Here is a 19,664-nt window from a genome sequence, read left to right as displayed (position 1 = left end):
AAGTTACACTTGTCAGGAGCCAATTAAGGCTATGTGAGACGACATGTGAGAAAGGTGAGCCAGGAGGATGTCACTTTTGACGACCTTCACTTGAAACAAGTATCAGTAAACGGTTGGGAACTTGTCACTTTGGCCATTGATTTTGATAGCTGCTCAGGCAAGTGCCGTCATATCTTATAAGGCGACCCACCTTTCTGTAATGGAAACTATGATACACGGTTGTATTATTTACAAAGGGAAAATTATTTCCAGTGCCCACAGAGGTTTGTATCTGATCCTTTAACTGGAAGAGAAAGGTTGGAGAATTTAAGTTGAAATAAACATTTTTGATGAAAACAAAGGAAGAAAATCTTGCACTTATATAGCACCTTCCCCAACCACAGGATATCCCAAATCTCCAGTCTGTAAAGCACCTTTGAAGTGTTGCCATTGTTACAATATAGGCAACAGCACTGTCAGAACCATGCAACTTTGTAAACATCTTCATTGCAATACAACAGAGTCATAGAGACATACAGCGCAGAAACAGACCCTTCTGTCCTACTCATCAGTGCCAATTAAATATCCTAAACTGATCTAGGTCCCATTTGTCAACAATTGGCCCATATCCCTCTAAACACTTCCCATTCATCTACCCATCCAAAAGCCTTTTAACTCCTGTAATTGTACCTGCCTCCACTATTTTCCCTGGCAGGTTGTGCCATACATGCTCCACCCTCTCTGTGAAAAGGTTGCTGCTCAGGTCTCTTTTACATCTTTCCCCTCCTACCTTAAACCTGTGCCCTCTAGTTTTGGATTCCTCTACCCTGGAAAAAAGACCTTGTACATTCACCCTATCCATGTCCCTCATGATTTTATAAACCTCTATAAGGTCACCCCTCAGCCTCCGATGCTCCAGGGAAAATAGCTCCAGTCTATTCAGCCGCTCCCTATAGCTCAAATCCTCCAATCCCGGCCAAATCCTCGTAAATCTTTTCTGAACCCTTTCAAGTTTCACAACATCTTTCACATAGCAGGGAGACCAGAATTGATCACATTATTCTAAAAGTGTTCTAACCAATGTCCTGTATGGGCACAACATGACATCCCAACTTCCAAACTCAATGCACTGACCAACGAAGGCAAGCATGTCAAATGCCTTCTTCACCACCCTGTCTACCTGCGACTCCACTTTCAAGGAAGTATCCACCTGCACCTCTAAGTTTCTTTGTGCAGCAACATTCCCAAGGGCCATACCACTAACTGCATAAGTCCTGCCCTGATTTGACCTATGAAAATGCAACACCTAACATTTATTTAAATTAAACCCCATCTGCAACTTTTCGGCCCATTGGCCCATCTGGTCAACATCTCATTGTGCTCTGAGGTAACCTTCTTCACTGAACACCAAACCATCAATGTTGGTGTCATCTCCAAACTTACTAACCATACTTCCCATGTTCACATCCAAATCACTTACATAAAAGACAAAAAGCAGCAGAACCAGCACCGATCCTTGCAGCACACCACTGGTTGTGGGCCCTCGGTGATGACTGAATATTTGGGCTGCTTTTCTGTATATTGCTATACTGATGGTGGAGAGCCCAGCCAGGCTGAGGTGAGCCTGTCAAGAGTGTAGACTGGGGGCTGGTGTAGCCATTTGCCACAACGTTGTGTTCATTAAAATAAATGAATGTAAAAATGGCAGGTTGAGATTTGCCCTTTTTGCGATGATGGGTATGTGATCGTGTACCAATCAGCTTGATAGGAGCTGACAAGTCAGCACGGGCACATTCCTTGGCTTATTGGATGGTTTCAGTACTGCCCTTCCTCATCACCAAATGCCAGTCTGAGGCCAGGAAACTTCAGTGCTCTAAAGACAACTTCTTGATGTCTACTTATTTGTAGTATTCTAGAACATGAAGGCAAGTGATATCTACCTTCTTACCATGGAGTGAGGGTCACAGGAAAGGAAGACTGATGGTGGCTTTCAGATGCAAAATCCTTGCCCGAAATCTATGTTGTTGCTTTCCCTTTCTAACAGTTTCATCAACCATACACCCTTTTTGGCCATCAGGATGAGGCTGCTTTGTGTTATCAATCCTTATTATTTCATTGCTACCCATTTCAGGATTCAAATGAGTGAATTTCACAGTTCCTTGATCCCCCAAAAGGTCCCACCACCCCCCACCGAAACTGTCTTCCATTAAACAGCGGGTGGGAAATGCGCCAGCAAGTGTGCCTGCCCTTGGGTGTATTGGGGTCCTTAAGTGATTAAGGACTGGCCACTCAAAGGCTGGCCAGTACAACTGTATGTGTGTGCTGTGACACACACACAAACGTGCGCGCACACACGCGCGACGTCACACGACTTGTCCAAAGGCAGAAGTCACTAATTTCTTCAACTCCAGGGATTGCCTGTAGTCCCAGCAATGGCTATTTCTCAATTTTAGCACTGCAAGGATCAGTCCATAATTTCTAAACTCACATAATCCCAATTCTTCCCTCTTAAAAATCTCCTCAAAATATTTATACCATCTTATATAATTTTGGTCTTGATTTGCAATTGCAGGCAAAGCAAGAGTGCTTTCTGTTGACGTTGAAGAGTCCCTCACTAAGAGATCTAATAACCTGTATGGTCGGAACGTCACTTGTCATTGTGCAGTGAATTGCAGCCTCATAATGGACTCTCAGTAGGGAATCATATTGATGCAGTCAAACTGTCTATGGGACAATCAGATTAAAAAGATTACTTTCCTTAACTAATTAATTTCAGCTCTTCCATGAAGAGTTTGTACATCCTTGCTTTGGTCTGGAAGAATTTGAGCAGTAAATTTCTGTTGTGTTAAATGTGGAATGCAAGCAAAAGTAAATTTTTTGAAAGACATTAAGATTCCCTTCACTCATCCAGCTCCCAGTGCTCTGTCCAAGTCATATTCAGTGTTAAGTGGCACTGAGATACCTGTATATAAATGTTCTATGTTAGCTCAGCTTCAGATACAGAAAAAAAAAGTTTAAACTAGTTTCCTCAGTTAACCAACTAATTAACTAAAATTACTTTGCACTGTTTTCTCTTACTTTCAGTGAACTTTATGTATCTTAGTTTTGAGAAATCACTGAAAAGGACCATGAAGTCTCTGAATAAAGATCACCAAAACAGCATAAACAAGAATTAAGTAAATCAGGAAACAGTGATCAGGTGAGGAAATGGGGAGGACTTTAATGTAGAACAAGCTGCTTGTTCAATTTGGTGCTCTCTGCAAGGGGAACAAGCACCCTGCTTATTGGACTGTATTTGTCTTTTTTTTTATTTGCGCACAATCATTTGTCTTTGCTATTGATTTTTCGTTTAAAAAAAATCACCTGTTGCCATGGACGTGAGAGGCACAGAAAGCAAAGCTGTAATGCAGTAGAGTTGGATCGATCATTGTGCCACCTTCTGCACGTTCTATCAGCTCCTTGAGATAGCAGAGATGCCGATGACATCCTCGCAGACCATAACGGGAACAATATTCATCGAGAACAAAAACTTGCCCAGGACTGAACCAACCCTAAGAAGGTAAACAGAACAGAATTTAATTGTAAAAGTCGAGAATTAATCTCAGCCGTTTTCAATTTAGCTGTATCTTAAGTCTGGAATCTCATATTTCAATAGAATAATCTCAATATGAAAAGTACAATAATTAAAGCATTTTCTTGAATGCTTTTGACTGGCTGAGGGTCACAGCAGAACTGATAATAACATTTTGTTTCCTTATCATTTAATTTTTTTTTCTTTCAACACAAGCAATATGAACCCTCTTTTCAGCAGGAATAGCAAGAATGTTATTCTTGTTGATGACAGGCATAACTCAAATACAATGTGACCAGCTTAGAGAGGTATTGCATGTAGCCTCAAGGCTTGGTTAGGGGCTGGCAGAACATGGAACTAGCTGAAGGAGAGATCCAGTGTCTGAATTTGCCTATTAGCCAAATACTTTGATTGCTATAATAAATTCTAAATGATCGTGTTTATTTTATTTTAATCATTAACATGAAATAAAGGAAAGAAATCTTAACAAAAACAATGGACCGACAATAACGGACAAAATATGTAGCACTATGACAATTTGGGGCTCAAATACATTAATTGCAAATAACCAACTGTTTCCTGCATGAACACGACAATGTGCAAAATTGTCCTTAGCTTCTGCTTAGTACAGTGATCATAAAATAGTCAGATGAATCTCTTTAACAATCAAAGTTGAAAATCTTGCACTGCATCAGCAAGAAACTCATAGTAAAACAAGTCTTCTCAATTGGTAAATAAAGTTGGCCCAAATGTCAATATTTTTCATGATCAAGATAAAAAAAAAGCCTATCTGTACAGGGCTGATTTATATATTTATTGCTTCACATTAGAACTGGTCAATTGCCTTGCAAATAGTATCAATGTTTCTGAACAGTCACTGCTACAATTCATAATACTGTTTAGCATCTAACCAGAAATGTTTTGTAAGATTGCACTCTCCAGTAGTTTTTTTATTGTTCATATATGAGTGCCACTGCCTAAGTCAGTATTTATTGTCCTTCCTTAATTACCATGAGAAGGTAATGGTGAGCTTCCTTCTTAAGCTGCTGTGGAATTTGGAGTGTAGGGACACCTGCAGTGCTGTTAGAGAGGAATTTTTTGCCCCAGCGACAGTGAACAAACATGATGTAAACAGTAAACAGAGTTCTGTGAAGGGTTCCGAGCCAAAATGTCGACCTTCCTATTCCTCTGATGCTGCCTGACCTGCTGTGTTCCTCCAGCTTCATACTGTGTTGACCATGGACACTGGAGACATCACTATCCAGGGAGACAACATGAACAACATCACCAGCAAATGAGACAACATTAGCAACAGCAAACGTGATTCCTGCAACAGCAGGGTCAACACACACTACACTGCCTGTGCAGTGTGTCAACTTACCAGTAAGAACAATGAATGCTAAATCTACCAGATGGAGGCACCACGTTTTACTGACTAAGTGATATTATCAGCATTGTTTTATCAGAAAAAAATGCACTTTATAAAAGACTCTACGAAGGGGTTTAGTTTATTTTTAAAAGCCAAGTAGTAACTTAGTTTCAAAAATTTAAATAACTGATGCAGTTACATTGATAGAGGCATTCATTTCAAAAAAGGTAGGAATATCACTTATTCTTGTGATATCTACTAATTTTGTAAATGTTCCAGGGAGCCATTTATATATAAAATCTGCACAGCGTGGAAACAGGCTATTCGGCCCAACAAGTCCACACCAAACGTCCGAACAGCATTCCACCCAGACCCATTCCCTGCCCCATCCCTGTATTTCCCATGGCTAATGCACCTAACCTACGCATCTCTGAACACTATGGGTAATTTAGCATGGCCAATCTACCTAACTTGCACATCTTTGGACTGTGGGAGGAAACCGGAGCACCCGACGGAAACCCATGCAGACATAGGGAGAATATGCAAACTCCACACAGACAGTCGCCCGAGGGTGGAATCAATCTCAGGTTCCTGGTGCTGTGAGGCAGCAGTGCTAACCAATGAACAACATTCACGAGAGTTGGGAACACTCCTATCAAACTGGACATCTAAATACCTGTCAACTCAACTCTGCGTCCCGAGAGAGGACGTCGAAATACAAGTGCCCGGGCGCCAAAGTCAGTAAAGTAAACCCCCATCATTCAGCATGGTTTATTCAACAGCACATTCCAAACCTGCAACTATTACCCTCTAGGAAGACAAGGGCAGCAGATGGCGTGGGAACCACCTGCAAAATCCCATCCAAGCCATCCACCATCCTGACATGGAACTATATCCCCCATCCTTCACTGTTGCTGGGTTAAAACCCTGGAATTTCCTCCCTAACAGCACTATGAGTGCACCTACCCACCACTGACTGAAGGGATTCACCACCACATTCTCAATAGTCATTATGGATGGGCAATTAATGGTGGATTGTCCAACATTATACACATCCTGCAAAAGAATTAAAAATAAATAAATTTGAAATTTGATAATGCAGCATTAAAATATTTTATTTAACAATGCTTTTTTTGACCTTGGAATATCCCAATATTGTACAGCCGATAAACATGCTGTTGCAATTATAAATGGACACAATCATGGAATGTGAATACCAAAAATAATGACAATCTGCGACATCAAGGACTACAAACAGAGTGGTGAAATAACCTGACATTATTTCCAGGATTCAATATTGTTGGGAGAAAGTGCTGACAATAATCAGTTTCTGTTCTATTTTAGATTGCACATAAGGTCTTGTGAGAATGCCAACAAGGGTACCTTAAACATCTTGATCACTACAATGTTATCTCAACATATACTTGAAGATTACGGAAAAATGCAAAAACATTTCAGAACTACTTTTGTTCCTTGAGTATGAAGTTTCGATAATTCAGAGTGACTTCAATATTCGGTTTAATCACTTATTTTTTGCAAACACTGCCTACTTTATGTAATGAACCCAAGCCTTGACAAACCCGAAAATGGATTACAATGACAAGAAAATGACAAGTAAGCATCATAAGCCTTATACTCGATACAAAAGAGGCAAGGACACAGAATGTGCGAGAGTCATTATTCACAATGCTGAGGTCCACATGCCATTAATAGTGTATTTCTAGTTGGACCCTTAATTGTGCTATGGAAGCAATTCATATTGAGGAAAAACACAATCGACTCACACACCAAATCAATAAAGCAACCTCTATTATCTCTCTCCTTATATGCCAAGGGCAGCAGAAGAGAAAGAACACATTTTTTCATTAAATTTTCTGCAGGAAAGTATTGAATTAGGAACTTTCAATGTTCAAGTCTTTAAGAGAAGGTTGATTCTTGTGTCAAATCATTCAACTGAGTGCTGAACTGCATTTGAAAGGACCTATTTTTAAAAGTACATGAGCGTGGTGTGCCACAGAACTAAGAAAGGTTATTTGCTGAATGGTCAGTTGATGCTTACATGATAGCTCCTCTCTATGGTTATGCTACCACTTAAGTTCAAAAATAATTTTAAAATATCAATTCGAGAGAATTGGAAGGAGGAACAAAACATTGAAGACTGCGCACATGTGTACAAGAGGCCACTTTGCCTGCTGCTTCAAACAATCTATGCTCTATGCACCGAAAAACAAAATGATAAAAGCAACACATTTCATGCAATACATACTGCTGCTTCTTTGACCTCAGAATGCCTGAAAACACATTGCAGCTAAAGCATTTTTGAAGTATGGTCCCTGTGGGAATGTAGGCAAAACTGCAGTCAATTTGTAGATGGAAGCCCCACAAACAGTAAAGTGCTAATGGTCAGATAACATGTTAGGAGACAGATAAATATTAGTCAGGGGAGATTTTTCTGTACTTCTTTGAAATAGTGGCAAGAGATGGCATGTGTTCAATTGATGGAAGAGATGGGGATCAGGTCTAACATTTCATTCAAAAGACAGCATCTCCAACAGTGCAGCAGTCTGTAGGTGCTGCACAGCTTAGAATACATGCTTGGTCTTCGGAATAGGTCTTGAGCTCACAATATTCTGACTAGGTAGTAGGAGAGCTGCTAATGTGAAGTACGATATTTGTGTTATTGTCTGTTATACCTTCCACCTGACTGGGAACACACTCCGGTTTCCACCAAAACCAAAGACATTTCATTACAATTGGCCCTTGCTGTTTTATAAAATTTGCAAGCCAAACCTCTAAGACTGAGATGCGGTAAAATTACTGACTGAATGTCAGGAAGTAAATCATTTTACCTCTACAAAATAACCTGGATATGGGCCTTACAAACATACAAAATGAGCAAGAAAAAAACCCCATCCGGCCTAAAAATGCAAGCTTTGTTTATTTGATAGAACAAATGTGCACGCCACCCTCCCCAGTGGTGAATAATCCAATTAAAAAGTGGTCAATTTCTAGAAGAAATCCTGAGAAGTCTGTTCCAACTCTGTAACAACAGGTCAAGCTCAGGAAATGATTTTTTATGCCACATAATTAAGCATTTTAAAAAAAATAAAATCCTCTATTCCAGATATGTGTAATGTCCTTCTGTCTCAGGAACCTGGCAAATCAGTTCATAAAGGTTTGTAAAGGACCCATACTTAGCTCATCCACCTTTCAAAGCAAAGCAGAAATAAAAGCCAAAGGGAAACTGTAGATGTTAACAGTAAAATCAGGAGACCATTCAATTTATTGGGCCTATCCTGGCTTTTTGTTAGACCAATCCAAAACTAAACCCACTGTCTTCCTCTTCGAGTCCAGGATATCCCTTTTCTTTCTGTCTTTAGTAATCTTTCTCTTAAAACATGCAATAATCTCCACCTAAGTAAGTTCCAGTGTCAAAGCATTCCATGTCCCTTTGTGATGTGATTTCACAAAAGCTATCTCGTCCTTTTAATGATAATTTTAAATTGATACCTCACTAATTATTCATTGCAATATTCCCTCACTCAAGCAAGTCATTTCTAGGACTCTTGCAAATGTCACTCTTGAATCAATTACTACGATCAGTGCAGCAACAGCACAGGACAAAGCACTCAAACAGGTTTCCATCATTGCCAGACAAGAGAATCAATGTTTTTCCTGTCCTGCACTTTTCTCTCCAAAAACATTACTGAGACTGAAAACTTAATAAATGAAGAGTCAGTGCCTGGATTTACTTACTCTATTTGACTGCACAGTCCCTATTGTACTGTCATTCAGAAATGACAGTTTTAGTATAGGAAAGATGCAAACATTTTCATCCCATGTTAATGATGAAATAATGTTTAGACCTTGGTATGTTTGCTCATTTGTCCATTATTACAAAAACAATCACAACAGGTTTCAGTGTAGGTAAGATCAGAAATACAGCTACCTTGCTCCCTGGAATATATACATAAAAACATCACAAAATAGGAAGAAACTTCATGAGACTACCCAGTAAGTTAATGAAAAGAACAACGTATTTGCTATGTTTACTTGTAAATATATTAATGCAAACATCCTGCTGTTCAGTGAATGCTGTTTCATTAACATTTAACAACATTAGCAGATAATCCTGTTCAACTGTTCATAAAGTCAGATGAAATCCAAAATTTCCTACAGAGCTAACATACAAACAGAAATCGGTTAAGAGTGATCTCCTGATAATGGTGTAACAAATCAGTAATGACACTGGGATCAACAATGTAACATTGATGATTGACACTGGAGAGAAACAGGCCAAACATGGAACAAACCACACTATAAAATGTACATGTTATATAATGAGGAGAAGAATGCATCTGCAGAAGTGTTTATGAGACAGTAAGATCTATAATGAATTCAATTAGTTCATATTCTCCAAGGGTTCTATTTAGCTAAATCATACAAATCAGGACAATCTCACGTTCATTCTGTAGTTTGTGTTGAATTGTTTGACCTCAGCCAACATGATGGTATGGCTTTTTACAATTGGTCTGAGCTTGACCCAGGGTCGAGGATGGCTCAACAAGCCTAGAGGACATAACTAGGTTATCAGGCCTGATATAACAAGTGAGACACCAGACTGGATTTTACTGTCTCTTCGGTGGGGGGGTGGGATTGTGGGATGGACTGACAGGCAATCTTTTTCGTGATGCCCTACCATCTTGTACACAATGGGAAGGCAGGCAGACAGCTTTCCTACCAAGAACCCAATATTTTCCTACTGAAATAGCCAAAAATGACATCTTCCAGCCTTTGCTGCACTTAATCAGCAATTGTGGATGGGGAGATGTTGGGATGGAGCGGAGAACCAGGTAAACTCTGGTGTCCTCCAAGTGGGCTTTGGGTTGAATATAGAGGTTCTGCTATTCAGTCCTCTTTGGCCCATTCTGTTCACTATGTTATATATCTATATATAGATGCTCATGGTCAATAATGACTTATACTTCAGAAATATCACTTGTATGTCACCTTTCACAATCTCGTAATGTCCTGAAGCTTTGCAGCCAATGAGCTCACTGTTGCAATGTGGGAAACATGTAATCAACTTGCGCAAGGTCCAACAACCATTATTGCAATAATGACCCAGATTATCAGCAAAGGGATAAGTATTTACTCACAGAATTGACCAGTTCTTCTTTGAAATAGTGCTATAGGATCTTCTACATTCAACAGAGGAGAGAGCCCGGGCCTGAATGGAATGTCTTGTTTGAAATACAGCACTCCCTCCATATTACACTGGAACCTCGGACTAGACTTTTCACAATTTTGAAATAACAACAGAAGACAGTTTCTTCAGTTTCTAAATAACGTAAGTCCCTCATCTCTGGAACCGTTTTGACGAATCTCTAACACATCGTTTTTCAGGCTTTGGCATCCTTCCTGCAAGTATGATGCCCAGAATTTAACCTGGAATTGAGGTCCACGTATTCTATAAAGGTTTAGCATAACCTCTTTTCTTCTGTACAATATTTTCCCATTAATAATTACATACATGTTTTTTAAATATGTATTTAAAGTTATCCCTTCACCTTCAAGGATTTATATATGTAGCCCAAGGTCTCCATATTATTGCAGCCCCTCTAAAATTGAAACATTTAGCTCATTCTCTCTCCCGACTTTCCATACCAAAAGCTATTATTCAGTTGTTCGTGCTACGTTTCACATGGCATATATTCACCCATTACACCATGATGCTTAAAACTTTCTGAAGGCTGTTACTATCATTCTTATCAATGCCTACATTTCAGAGTTTTGTGCTGTCTACAAATTTTAATTATATGTGCTTTGTATCCAAGTACACATCATAATATAGATGAGTAGTTCTAATAAACCACTATGTACCTCAATCCAGTGTAACCACTACTATGTATTTTCTGTTCCTTAACCAATCTTGTATACATATGCAATTGCCTATTAAATCCCATGGACTTTAACCAAGAAGTGAATTGTGTGGTATGTTGTTAAACACATTTTGAAAGTCCATGCACATGACATCAACAACATTGCCGACAATCCTCATTACATCAAAAAAACTTAACGGGATAGACTGGTTTTAGCTATCTGGTCAGCATGGATGAGTTGGACCAAAGGCTCTGTTTCTGTGCTGTATAACCCCATAACTCTAAGTTGGACAAACATGGATAGCATTTAACTAATTAGGGCTAACTTCCATTTATTAGCCCAGATCTTCTAAATGTCAATTAATTTTATCCCAGATTATTTCCTCTAAATATTGTCATGGCATCAATGTAAAGCCGATTACTCCACAGTTAGCCATTTTGTCTTTATCCCCCTTTATAAATAACAGCGGTATAACATTGAGTAGTCCAGTTTTCTGATGCTTCCCCTAAATGCAAGGAGGATTGGGAGATTACAGCCTCAATGTTCTCAATTTCCATTGTTACTTCTCACATCTGGTCCAGACAATTAACTTTTCTACTTCAAAAACTAAAATAATTTTATCTATTTTTATTCTATCGAAGGCCACACTAATCTATATTCTCTTTTACTCTGTAACAACACTTTTTATTTACTCTGTAAGATTTGTACCTAGGTACTTATACCTATGATGGCACCAGTAAAGGTAATCATTGTAAAAACTTTCCACTGTACTCCTGTACTGGAGTACATGTGACAATAAAGGGTATTCTATTCTATTCTATCCTTCACTGATTGGTAATGAACAAAATCACTTTGGTTTAAATCATGATTTGCTATTGGATCAGCTGACTCTCTCAGTTGATCAGGCTTCTGTCACTGACTAGCGTTCCCATGCTTCTGTCACTGACTAATAAATAAAAAGCATTGTAATCACCAAATGTACAACTCGATAAAAACTGCCTACCTTCCATCTATTAATATTAGATACAATAATACAAAATGGAATGCTCTGACTTCAGTCATATCAAAATGCATTGCCACATGACTAAGTGTCTGGTGTAAATGTGATGAGAATGATATATAGTGCATTGTGAATTGAGATACAATTGGTTTCAGTGACTGAGCAGCTCTTACATCTCATTGTTTCTGTCACATACATGAGTGTTGTTATATTACAGTTTGAATATTGCCAAAAATACAAATCCCAACAGGTTTAGGGCAAAGGAGGTGGGTGGAAAGGACAAGATTTCTTCCGTAATTCAACTGTTCAAGAGATCAGTCACAACTGCTTTCTAACACATTAGCATCTGCCCAAGGTTTTTCCAGTGGCTAACTGAACAATGTACAACACTCAGTGCTGAACTTCTCAGAGTTAAAGCTTTTGTCTTAAATCTAGAAAAATATGTAGTCAACATTACTTTAGTCAATTTCTGATAAATGAATATGTCCCCTTAGGAAAAATATTTCCCCTTATTTCTCCCTGAGCTATAGCTGAAGTTACACAGCCTTTTTTCTGCAAATCCATCACCTGAATTATATCAATATATATATATTCCTTTGTTAAGACTTTTCTGGTTGATTAGCATCTAAGAAAAAACCCTGTCACTTCCGAGTATGAAGTACACAATTTAATTACACATAGCAAATGAAAAACAGTGATAATTTGGAGAAATATTTATTCACAATTAAAAAAACATACACAATCATATTAACATACAAACATTTTTTCTTGATTTTCAACAAGTGACTATTCCTCATAAAATTGAATAAAACTACTCAAAAATCAGTGAGCAAGCTACGTTTATACCTAATATTCCCATTAAATTATGTAAGTATGTAGATGTACAGTAGTCTGAAAGGCATCACTCATACCTTGTTCTAGGACAAACATCACACATGCAGAGCCACCCATAAGATATTTAGAAGGGCCACACACTGGAAAAACACTGCACACACAAACTAAATTTTGCAAGGAACAATGATTAGACCTTACCTCATTGCTAAACTTTCTGAGGAATGTACACTGAGATCTTCTCTTCACTGTACTCGAAACTATTTCCTAATTCAGGTTAACACTGTTAATTAGTTTGTTAATGTGTGTGGTTGTGTTTTAGCAGAATGCTTATTCTTTTCACCCAGCCTCCTATTGTTATTTTAAACACTGATACACTGTACACTATAGTTCGGACGTGTCTGCAGCTGCTAAAATAGATTCGAAAAACAATGATTGAAGCATATATGACGACCAAGTGAATTCCTCTTTTGGAAGCAAGTCAGAAAATAGGCCAAATATTTACACTAAGAAAAAAATTACACAAACTAAATTCTCCAAAATATTTTTTTTCAAAACATGTGGTCTCTCCTGACAGGGTTTCTGTTCACTGTTCAACAATCATTGCCCTGAGAAGGTTGTAATTTATCTTTCTCAAACAGTGGACTTTATTTTAATTGATTCTCCTGTGGGTATGCTGTGGTATTTTCCACCACTGTCACCATGTGGTATTGGGCTAGAGATGGATGAGGTGGTTGGTTGCTGCCACTCATTCTCTTTTATGCTTGTGTAGGATCTGTCCAATTATCAGTGGTAAAGGATAGACCATTGGTGAGTCCAAACAGCAAAGACACTTCTTTTATTTAACAAGATTGCTTGTTGTATGATAGAAACAAATACAGTTCACATCAGGCACGATTCTCAGGAGCTGTACTATATACATCAGCTCCCTGCAAAGGCTACCGCAGAACTCACTGTCATCACCCAAAGATTGTTTGAAATCATCAGATTAGGTGGAGCTCAATGTTACATGAACATTGACTCCTTTAGAACCATTACCTTATACAACAGTGTTTGGCCAGGAATTCCAGGGTTTTAGTCTAGAGGTGATGATTATTGTCATAAATGTAGTCAGAATGGTCTGTGATATGCAGGGAAATTTGATGGTAAAGATGTTCCCTTGACAGTTCTACTCATACATCTCTACATAATTATTGCTAAGTTGAAGAGAACATAAGCTGAGCATGGTGAGTTGCTACAGTGGAAATCCTGTAGGTAGTATACGCAGCACTCACAATACACTAATAGTGAAGAGGAAGTCAATTTACTGCATTGCTGTATTAAGATGGTGTTAATCATCTTAATATTGTGAACACAACCATCCAGGTAGCTGGTAGGTGTTCAATCATTCTTTTCCTGACTTGTAAGTAGTAGCTTTGAGGAGTTAGAAAATAGATATTCAATGCAGAAAGTGTAGTCTAATTCTGGAAAGCATTTATATCTTCCAGGCTGCAAAGATTGGAATCTGATAACTGCAACAACTTGAGTTTGCAAATCAAGTGTGATTCTAGCCACTGGTAGGCTTGCACTTTGACTCCCTTAACCTCAGTTCCATCAGCAAATGTTAATCCATACACAGACAAATGCTGCTGTAACACTGAGGGTAGACACATTCACCTCTCCTTTGATGTCATGTGTTCATATCCGGATCAAGACTATGATGAAATCTGAAGTTGATGAATTGTGGTGGAAGGGGAACTGCATTTATGTGAGTTACGTGGCTTATTGGCATTATTGACGATCCATGCACTAATAACAGAAAAGATTTGAATTGGGGAGTAACTTGTCGCATGATATTTATCCTTTTATGGGCAATACACCCTTAAGAGATCCTTCACACTGACAGGCAGATGGTAGTGTCATGGTTACAGTGGAATAACAAGGTTAGGAAACTGCTCATTCTGATGCACAGGCCTTCAGAACTACAGAAGTGATATTGTCAGATCCCACATCTTTACTGTGTCCAATCATTTTTCAGCAGTGAACCAAACTAGCTGAATAACAGCATCACTAATGGCAGGGATATAAGAAATGGGAGTGGTTGCAGGAGTAGGCTTTGGTGCTGGCTCCTTATTTCAGTACAATAATGGCTGATCTTTGGCTTCAACACCACAAATTTACCTGGTCCCCTGATTCCATGATAGGCCAAAGTTCTGAATATATTTAACATTGAGATAGGCAATGATGGTTCTTCTACAATGCCCTATGGGAGTGATTTCTTACCTTAGCCCCTTGTTCTGTGACTGTTCTCCATGTTCTAGATTTTCCAGCCAGGGCCGACAACTTCATTGTGTCTAGCTGTCAAGCCCCTTCAGAATCTTGTATGTTTCATTAAGATCACCTTTCATTCATCTGAACCTCAGAGAATATAGATCTAACCTAATCAACCTCCCATCATTGCATAACCCTTTCATCCAGGAACCAGTCGAGTGAATGTTTGCTCTATCACCAGCAACGCAATGTATCTGTTTTAAACCTAGACACCAAAACTAGAAGCACTACTCCAGGTGTGGTCTCACAAAACAGGTAACAATTGGAGAAAAGCATCTTTATTCTTGTACTCCTGCAAATCCAAACAAACACATTTACTGGTTCCCCGTTATCTACCCGATCAGCTACATCCTCAAAAAACTCTTAATACTCGATAAATAGAATGTGCCTTTTGTAAAATCATGTTGATATTATCTAATCAGACAACGGTTTCTAAATGTATTGTTCAGAATTCCTGCATAAACTTTCTTCCAATCAAAGTAAAACAAACAAATGAGGAGTGCTACAGTAAATTAACAAGAATGTATCTACCTTAACCCTCAAAATATTTAACAACACTGACTCCATTGCCTTTCTAAGGCAGAGAGTTGCAAAGTTGCATTACTGTGTGATCGCTAATAAAGTCTCCTAATCTCTGTCCTGAAAGGGAAACCCCTAATTTTAAACAGTGCTCCCTCATTCTGGACTCACCCACAAGTGGCAATATCCTTTCTACGTGTACCTTGTCAAGACCATTCAGAATTTCATGTGCTTCAATCTCGTCACTCTTCACTCTTCTCCAATCTTTCTTCATAAGATGACCTGATCATTCCTGCTAAAAATCTAGTAAACCCTCAATAAACTGCTTCAAATTATTTTGCATTCTTTCTTATATAAGGAAAAGAAAACTGCAGTATTTGAGATTTAATCTCACCAATGCTCTAAATAACTGAAGCACAACATCCTTACTTATATGTTCAATTCCTCTCATAATAAAGGATAGTAATCTATTAGTCTGTTTACTAACTTGCTGTACTTGCATACTAACTTCTTATCTCAGTTTCATTCGACCACCTAGATTCTTCTCCACCTTGCAATTCTGCAGTCATTCCCAATTTAAGTAACATTTTTGTTTTCCAAAACTTTGCTGCTGAAATGAACTACTTCACATTTTCCCACATCATACTCCAACTGCAGATTTTTGCCCATTCAGTTAATCTATCTGCAATATTTACAACCTTCTTATGTCCTCTTTACAAGATAATTTGCTACTTATCTTTGGGTCATCTATAAATTCAGCTTTCTTCTTTTGATTTGATTTGTTATTGTCACATGTAACTAGGTACAGTGAAACGTTTTGTGTTGCATGCAGTACAGGCAGATCATACCATACAAAGTGCATTAGGATAATAGAACAGAGTGAGGAATATAATGTTATGGCTGCAGAGAAGATGCACAAAGTGCGAGATCAACATTAAATTTAAATTTTGAGAGGTCCATTCAGAAGTTTAGTAACAGTGAGGAAGAAGCTGTTCTTGAATCTGTTCAAGCTTTTGTATTTTCTGCCTGATGGATGAGGTTGGAAGAAATTATAACCGGGTGCCTTTGTTCCCAACATATAAGCCTTTGATATAAACTGCAAAAACCTGAGGCCCCAACGCAGACTACTGTGGGACTGCACTCATCACATCCTGACAATCAGGAAAAGACCTACTTTCACTGTTTTTGCCTGCCAGTTAAGCTTTAATCCATGCCAATACATTAACATTACACCATGAGCTCCTAATTTGCACAATAGCCTTTTATGTGGCTGATGTTAAATGCCTTCTGCAAATCCCAAGCACAGCACGTCTACAGGCTCCCCTCTATCCACAGCCTTCATTAGTATAATCAATATTAAGAACAATATGTCAGAAAAAAAAACTATTAGTTTAAACGTTGCAAGTAGAAACACCTGCACTCTTGTAGTACTTAAAAGAAAATCCAGGATGACTGTGTTTTTGGATGAGAAAAGTGCTAACACCTGGCGATTGAATGTGCAAATAAAACAAATGCTTGTGTAAATAGATTTACAGGACAAATCAGAATCTCTGACATTGAGAGATGCATAGTAGAATCTCTAGATATATTCACATCAACAGGAAATGAAAGACCTAAGAAGTATAAAATACACTGACGCTAACAAGTACACATTACTAAATGATGTCCCCAGAAACATAAATAATGAGGACAATATGTCCCACTCACTCAGCATCATTACGATACACCAAATAATAAAACTGTATAGACCCCTCTGAAGTTAGCCTTTCTTCGTACCTTCATTTAAAGAACGAATTATAGTTATAACGTACCTTCCAAAACCTGCAGATACTCATGTGTTTTAAGTAAATCCTGCTAATACTATTTGACATTCTTACAAAAATAACTTCCATAAATGTATTCTTACAGAAAACTTGGATTGAACCCACCTATCAAATTAGCTATATTAGACAACTCAAACTGAGCTCTCACAGACCAGTGTTGTCCAATATATGCCACTTATTGCATGTGGTGCACTGATCACAAACTTGAGGTGAACTGAGATGCTGTCGATTGTTAGAGTTCAACAATACTAAGTTGTTTTAAAGTTGCATTTGTGGACAATGAGTATGGGTTTTGTGTGTCATTCGCTAGACATTTATTTGTTATTCTTTGCTCAATTCAAGATATATATTCACCAAATTGATGTTTGACAGAAGTCACATACTGTTCTATCTATGACTATGCATCTTAGAATGTAATTCAGTTGGGTTTCTTGTGATTTGGATGCTTAAGGGCCATTTGCTCATGATACAGTTCAAATACTTTGTTGTTGGATACTGTTTCTGTCCCTGCTCCCCTGGGTGTCTCTAAATGATGATACATTCAGATCAGTAGGACTCCAGGGAAAGGGCGGTCAGCTTTTGGAAAATTAGCTCTCAAATTGCTCTCGCAATTTTCATGAGGGGTCTAGTGACATACAGGATGTCAATTGAAGAACTAGTTTTGTTTGGCAGGCGCCATGTGGATGTTGCAAAACTGTTGATGTGCATGAGCAGTGGAGAGGGCTGCCCAGCTGCCAATGAGGTTAAGACAAACAATGAGTGTAAGAATTACGAGTGGGGGCAGGTCATTTGGCCTCTCAAGACTGAACCACTATTCAATAAGACCATGGCTGGATTATGGCTTCAACTTCACTTTCCTGCCCATTTAGATTGTCTTTGGTTCCCATATGTAAAAACGAGCTCCTACAGATGTTGGAGATCCGGAATCAAAACAAAACGTGCTGGGGAAACTCAGCACCCGTGGAGAGAGAAACAAAGCCAATATTTCCAAGATCAATAACCATTTCCACGACCTCTGGGAAAGAGAGTCCACAAAGTTACAAGCCTCTGAGAGACATAAATTCTCAACTCCATTCTAGATGGGCCGCCCCTAATTTTCAAACTGTGTCCATTAGTTCTAGTCTGTCCCACAAAGGGATCTTTTCAACATTCATCCTGTTGAATTCCTCAAGAATCTTTTATGTTTCAACAAGATTGCTTTTCATTCTTTTAAATTCCAATGAATAAACACTCAACATCTTCTCAAAAGATAGATTCCTTATTCCAGGAATTAATTAAGGAATGTCCCTCAACTGCTTCCATTGCAATCATGCCCATTCTTAAACAAGGTGATTAAAACTGAACACAGTACTGTAGATGTGATAGAACTGATTCCTATACAAGTGTACGTTAAAAAAAATTCCTACTTTTATATTCAATTCCCCCTACAATAAATATTTTGCTTGCCTTCCCAATCACTCACCACCGTACTTCCATACTAACTACTTATGACTCACATACCAGGACACCCAGATCCTTCTGTACTACAGAGTTCTGCAATCAGTCGTTTCATAGTTTGTTCCTGCCAAAGTGAACAAATGATGTGCCAAGCTGAGTCAGTGGAGCAAAATCCAAATCCTGTAGCAAAATCCAAACTTTATCTCAAATCAATTGTTGGAATGAGTGACTATAAGGAATGGACTGCTCTTGGTGTAAAAGGAAAGATTAAACGAGGTTGGTCATGGGTTAAACATCTATTAAATGCCTAGATTCTGTGCTCAGAAATGTTAAATGAGAGAACATAAGCAAGGCAAGGGTCACAGCACATAAGCCAATAGGTAGAGATTAGTCAATTCTTTTCCCTCACTCCGTTTCCTCACACATCAATTTAGAAAAAAAATGTAGTTTGCTCACGATCTCTCCAAATAAAATACAGCACTCTGTCAGAAACATAACACTTCCATTAACACATCTCCAGATCACCATTCTTTCAGAATATACAGCTCCTTTTGATTTAAAGTCAGGGTTGCATTCCTGAAAATCACCAGCTACATGAAAAGACGAAGTGAAGTACTGTTTCCCATAGCAGTCAATGTTAAAGCTGGAGCTAGTTTCTGTAAAAGCTTTCTCAGAAAATAATTCAATGTTATGCCTGTACCCTCTAATTTGAATTATTTTAAATAACTAAATTCCTACATTGGTAAATAAGATAACGGATAAAATAAAATAAGTTTCATAGCACCTGTATCAAAGAAAATGCAATATTTACTTCTGGTGCGTCCTGGAGTAGACTCTCTGGTCGTGGATAACAAGGTGTAGAGCTGGATGAACACAGCAGGCCAAGCAGCATCAGAGGAGCAGGAAGGCTGACATTTCGGGCCTAGACCCTTCATCAGAAAA

General features: G+C 38.5%; 1 protein-coding gene across 1 annotated transcript in view; it reads right to left on the bottom strand.

The window, feature by feature from the left end:
- cadps2 (Ca++-dependent secretion activator 2) overlaps positions 1–19,664 on the bottom strand; it is a 602,458-nt gene that overhangs the window by 189,485 nt on the left and 393,309 nt on the right. The window contains exon 12 of the mRNA XM_048607831.1: positions 3,343–3,530. Within this exon, the coding sequence (XP_048463788.1) occupies positions 3,343–3,530 (188 nt within the window). The remainder of the gene's footprint in view (positions 1–3,342; positions 3,531–19,664) is intronic.

Source organism: Rhincodon typus, chromosome 18 (assembly GCF_021869965.1).
Source record: "Rhincodon typus isolate 14 chromosome 18, sRhiTyp1.1, whole genome shotgun sequence".
Taxonomy (NCBI): Eukaryota; Metazoa; Chordata; class Chondrichthyes; order Orectolobiformes; family Rhincodontidae; genus Rhincodon; species Rhincodon typus.
This window is presented reverse-complemented; position numbering and strand designations above follow the sequence as displayed.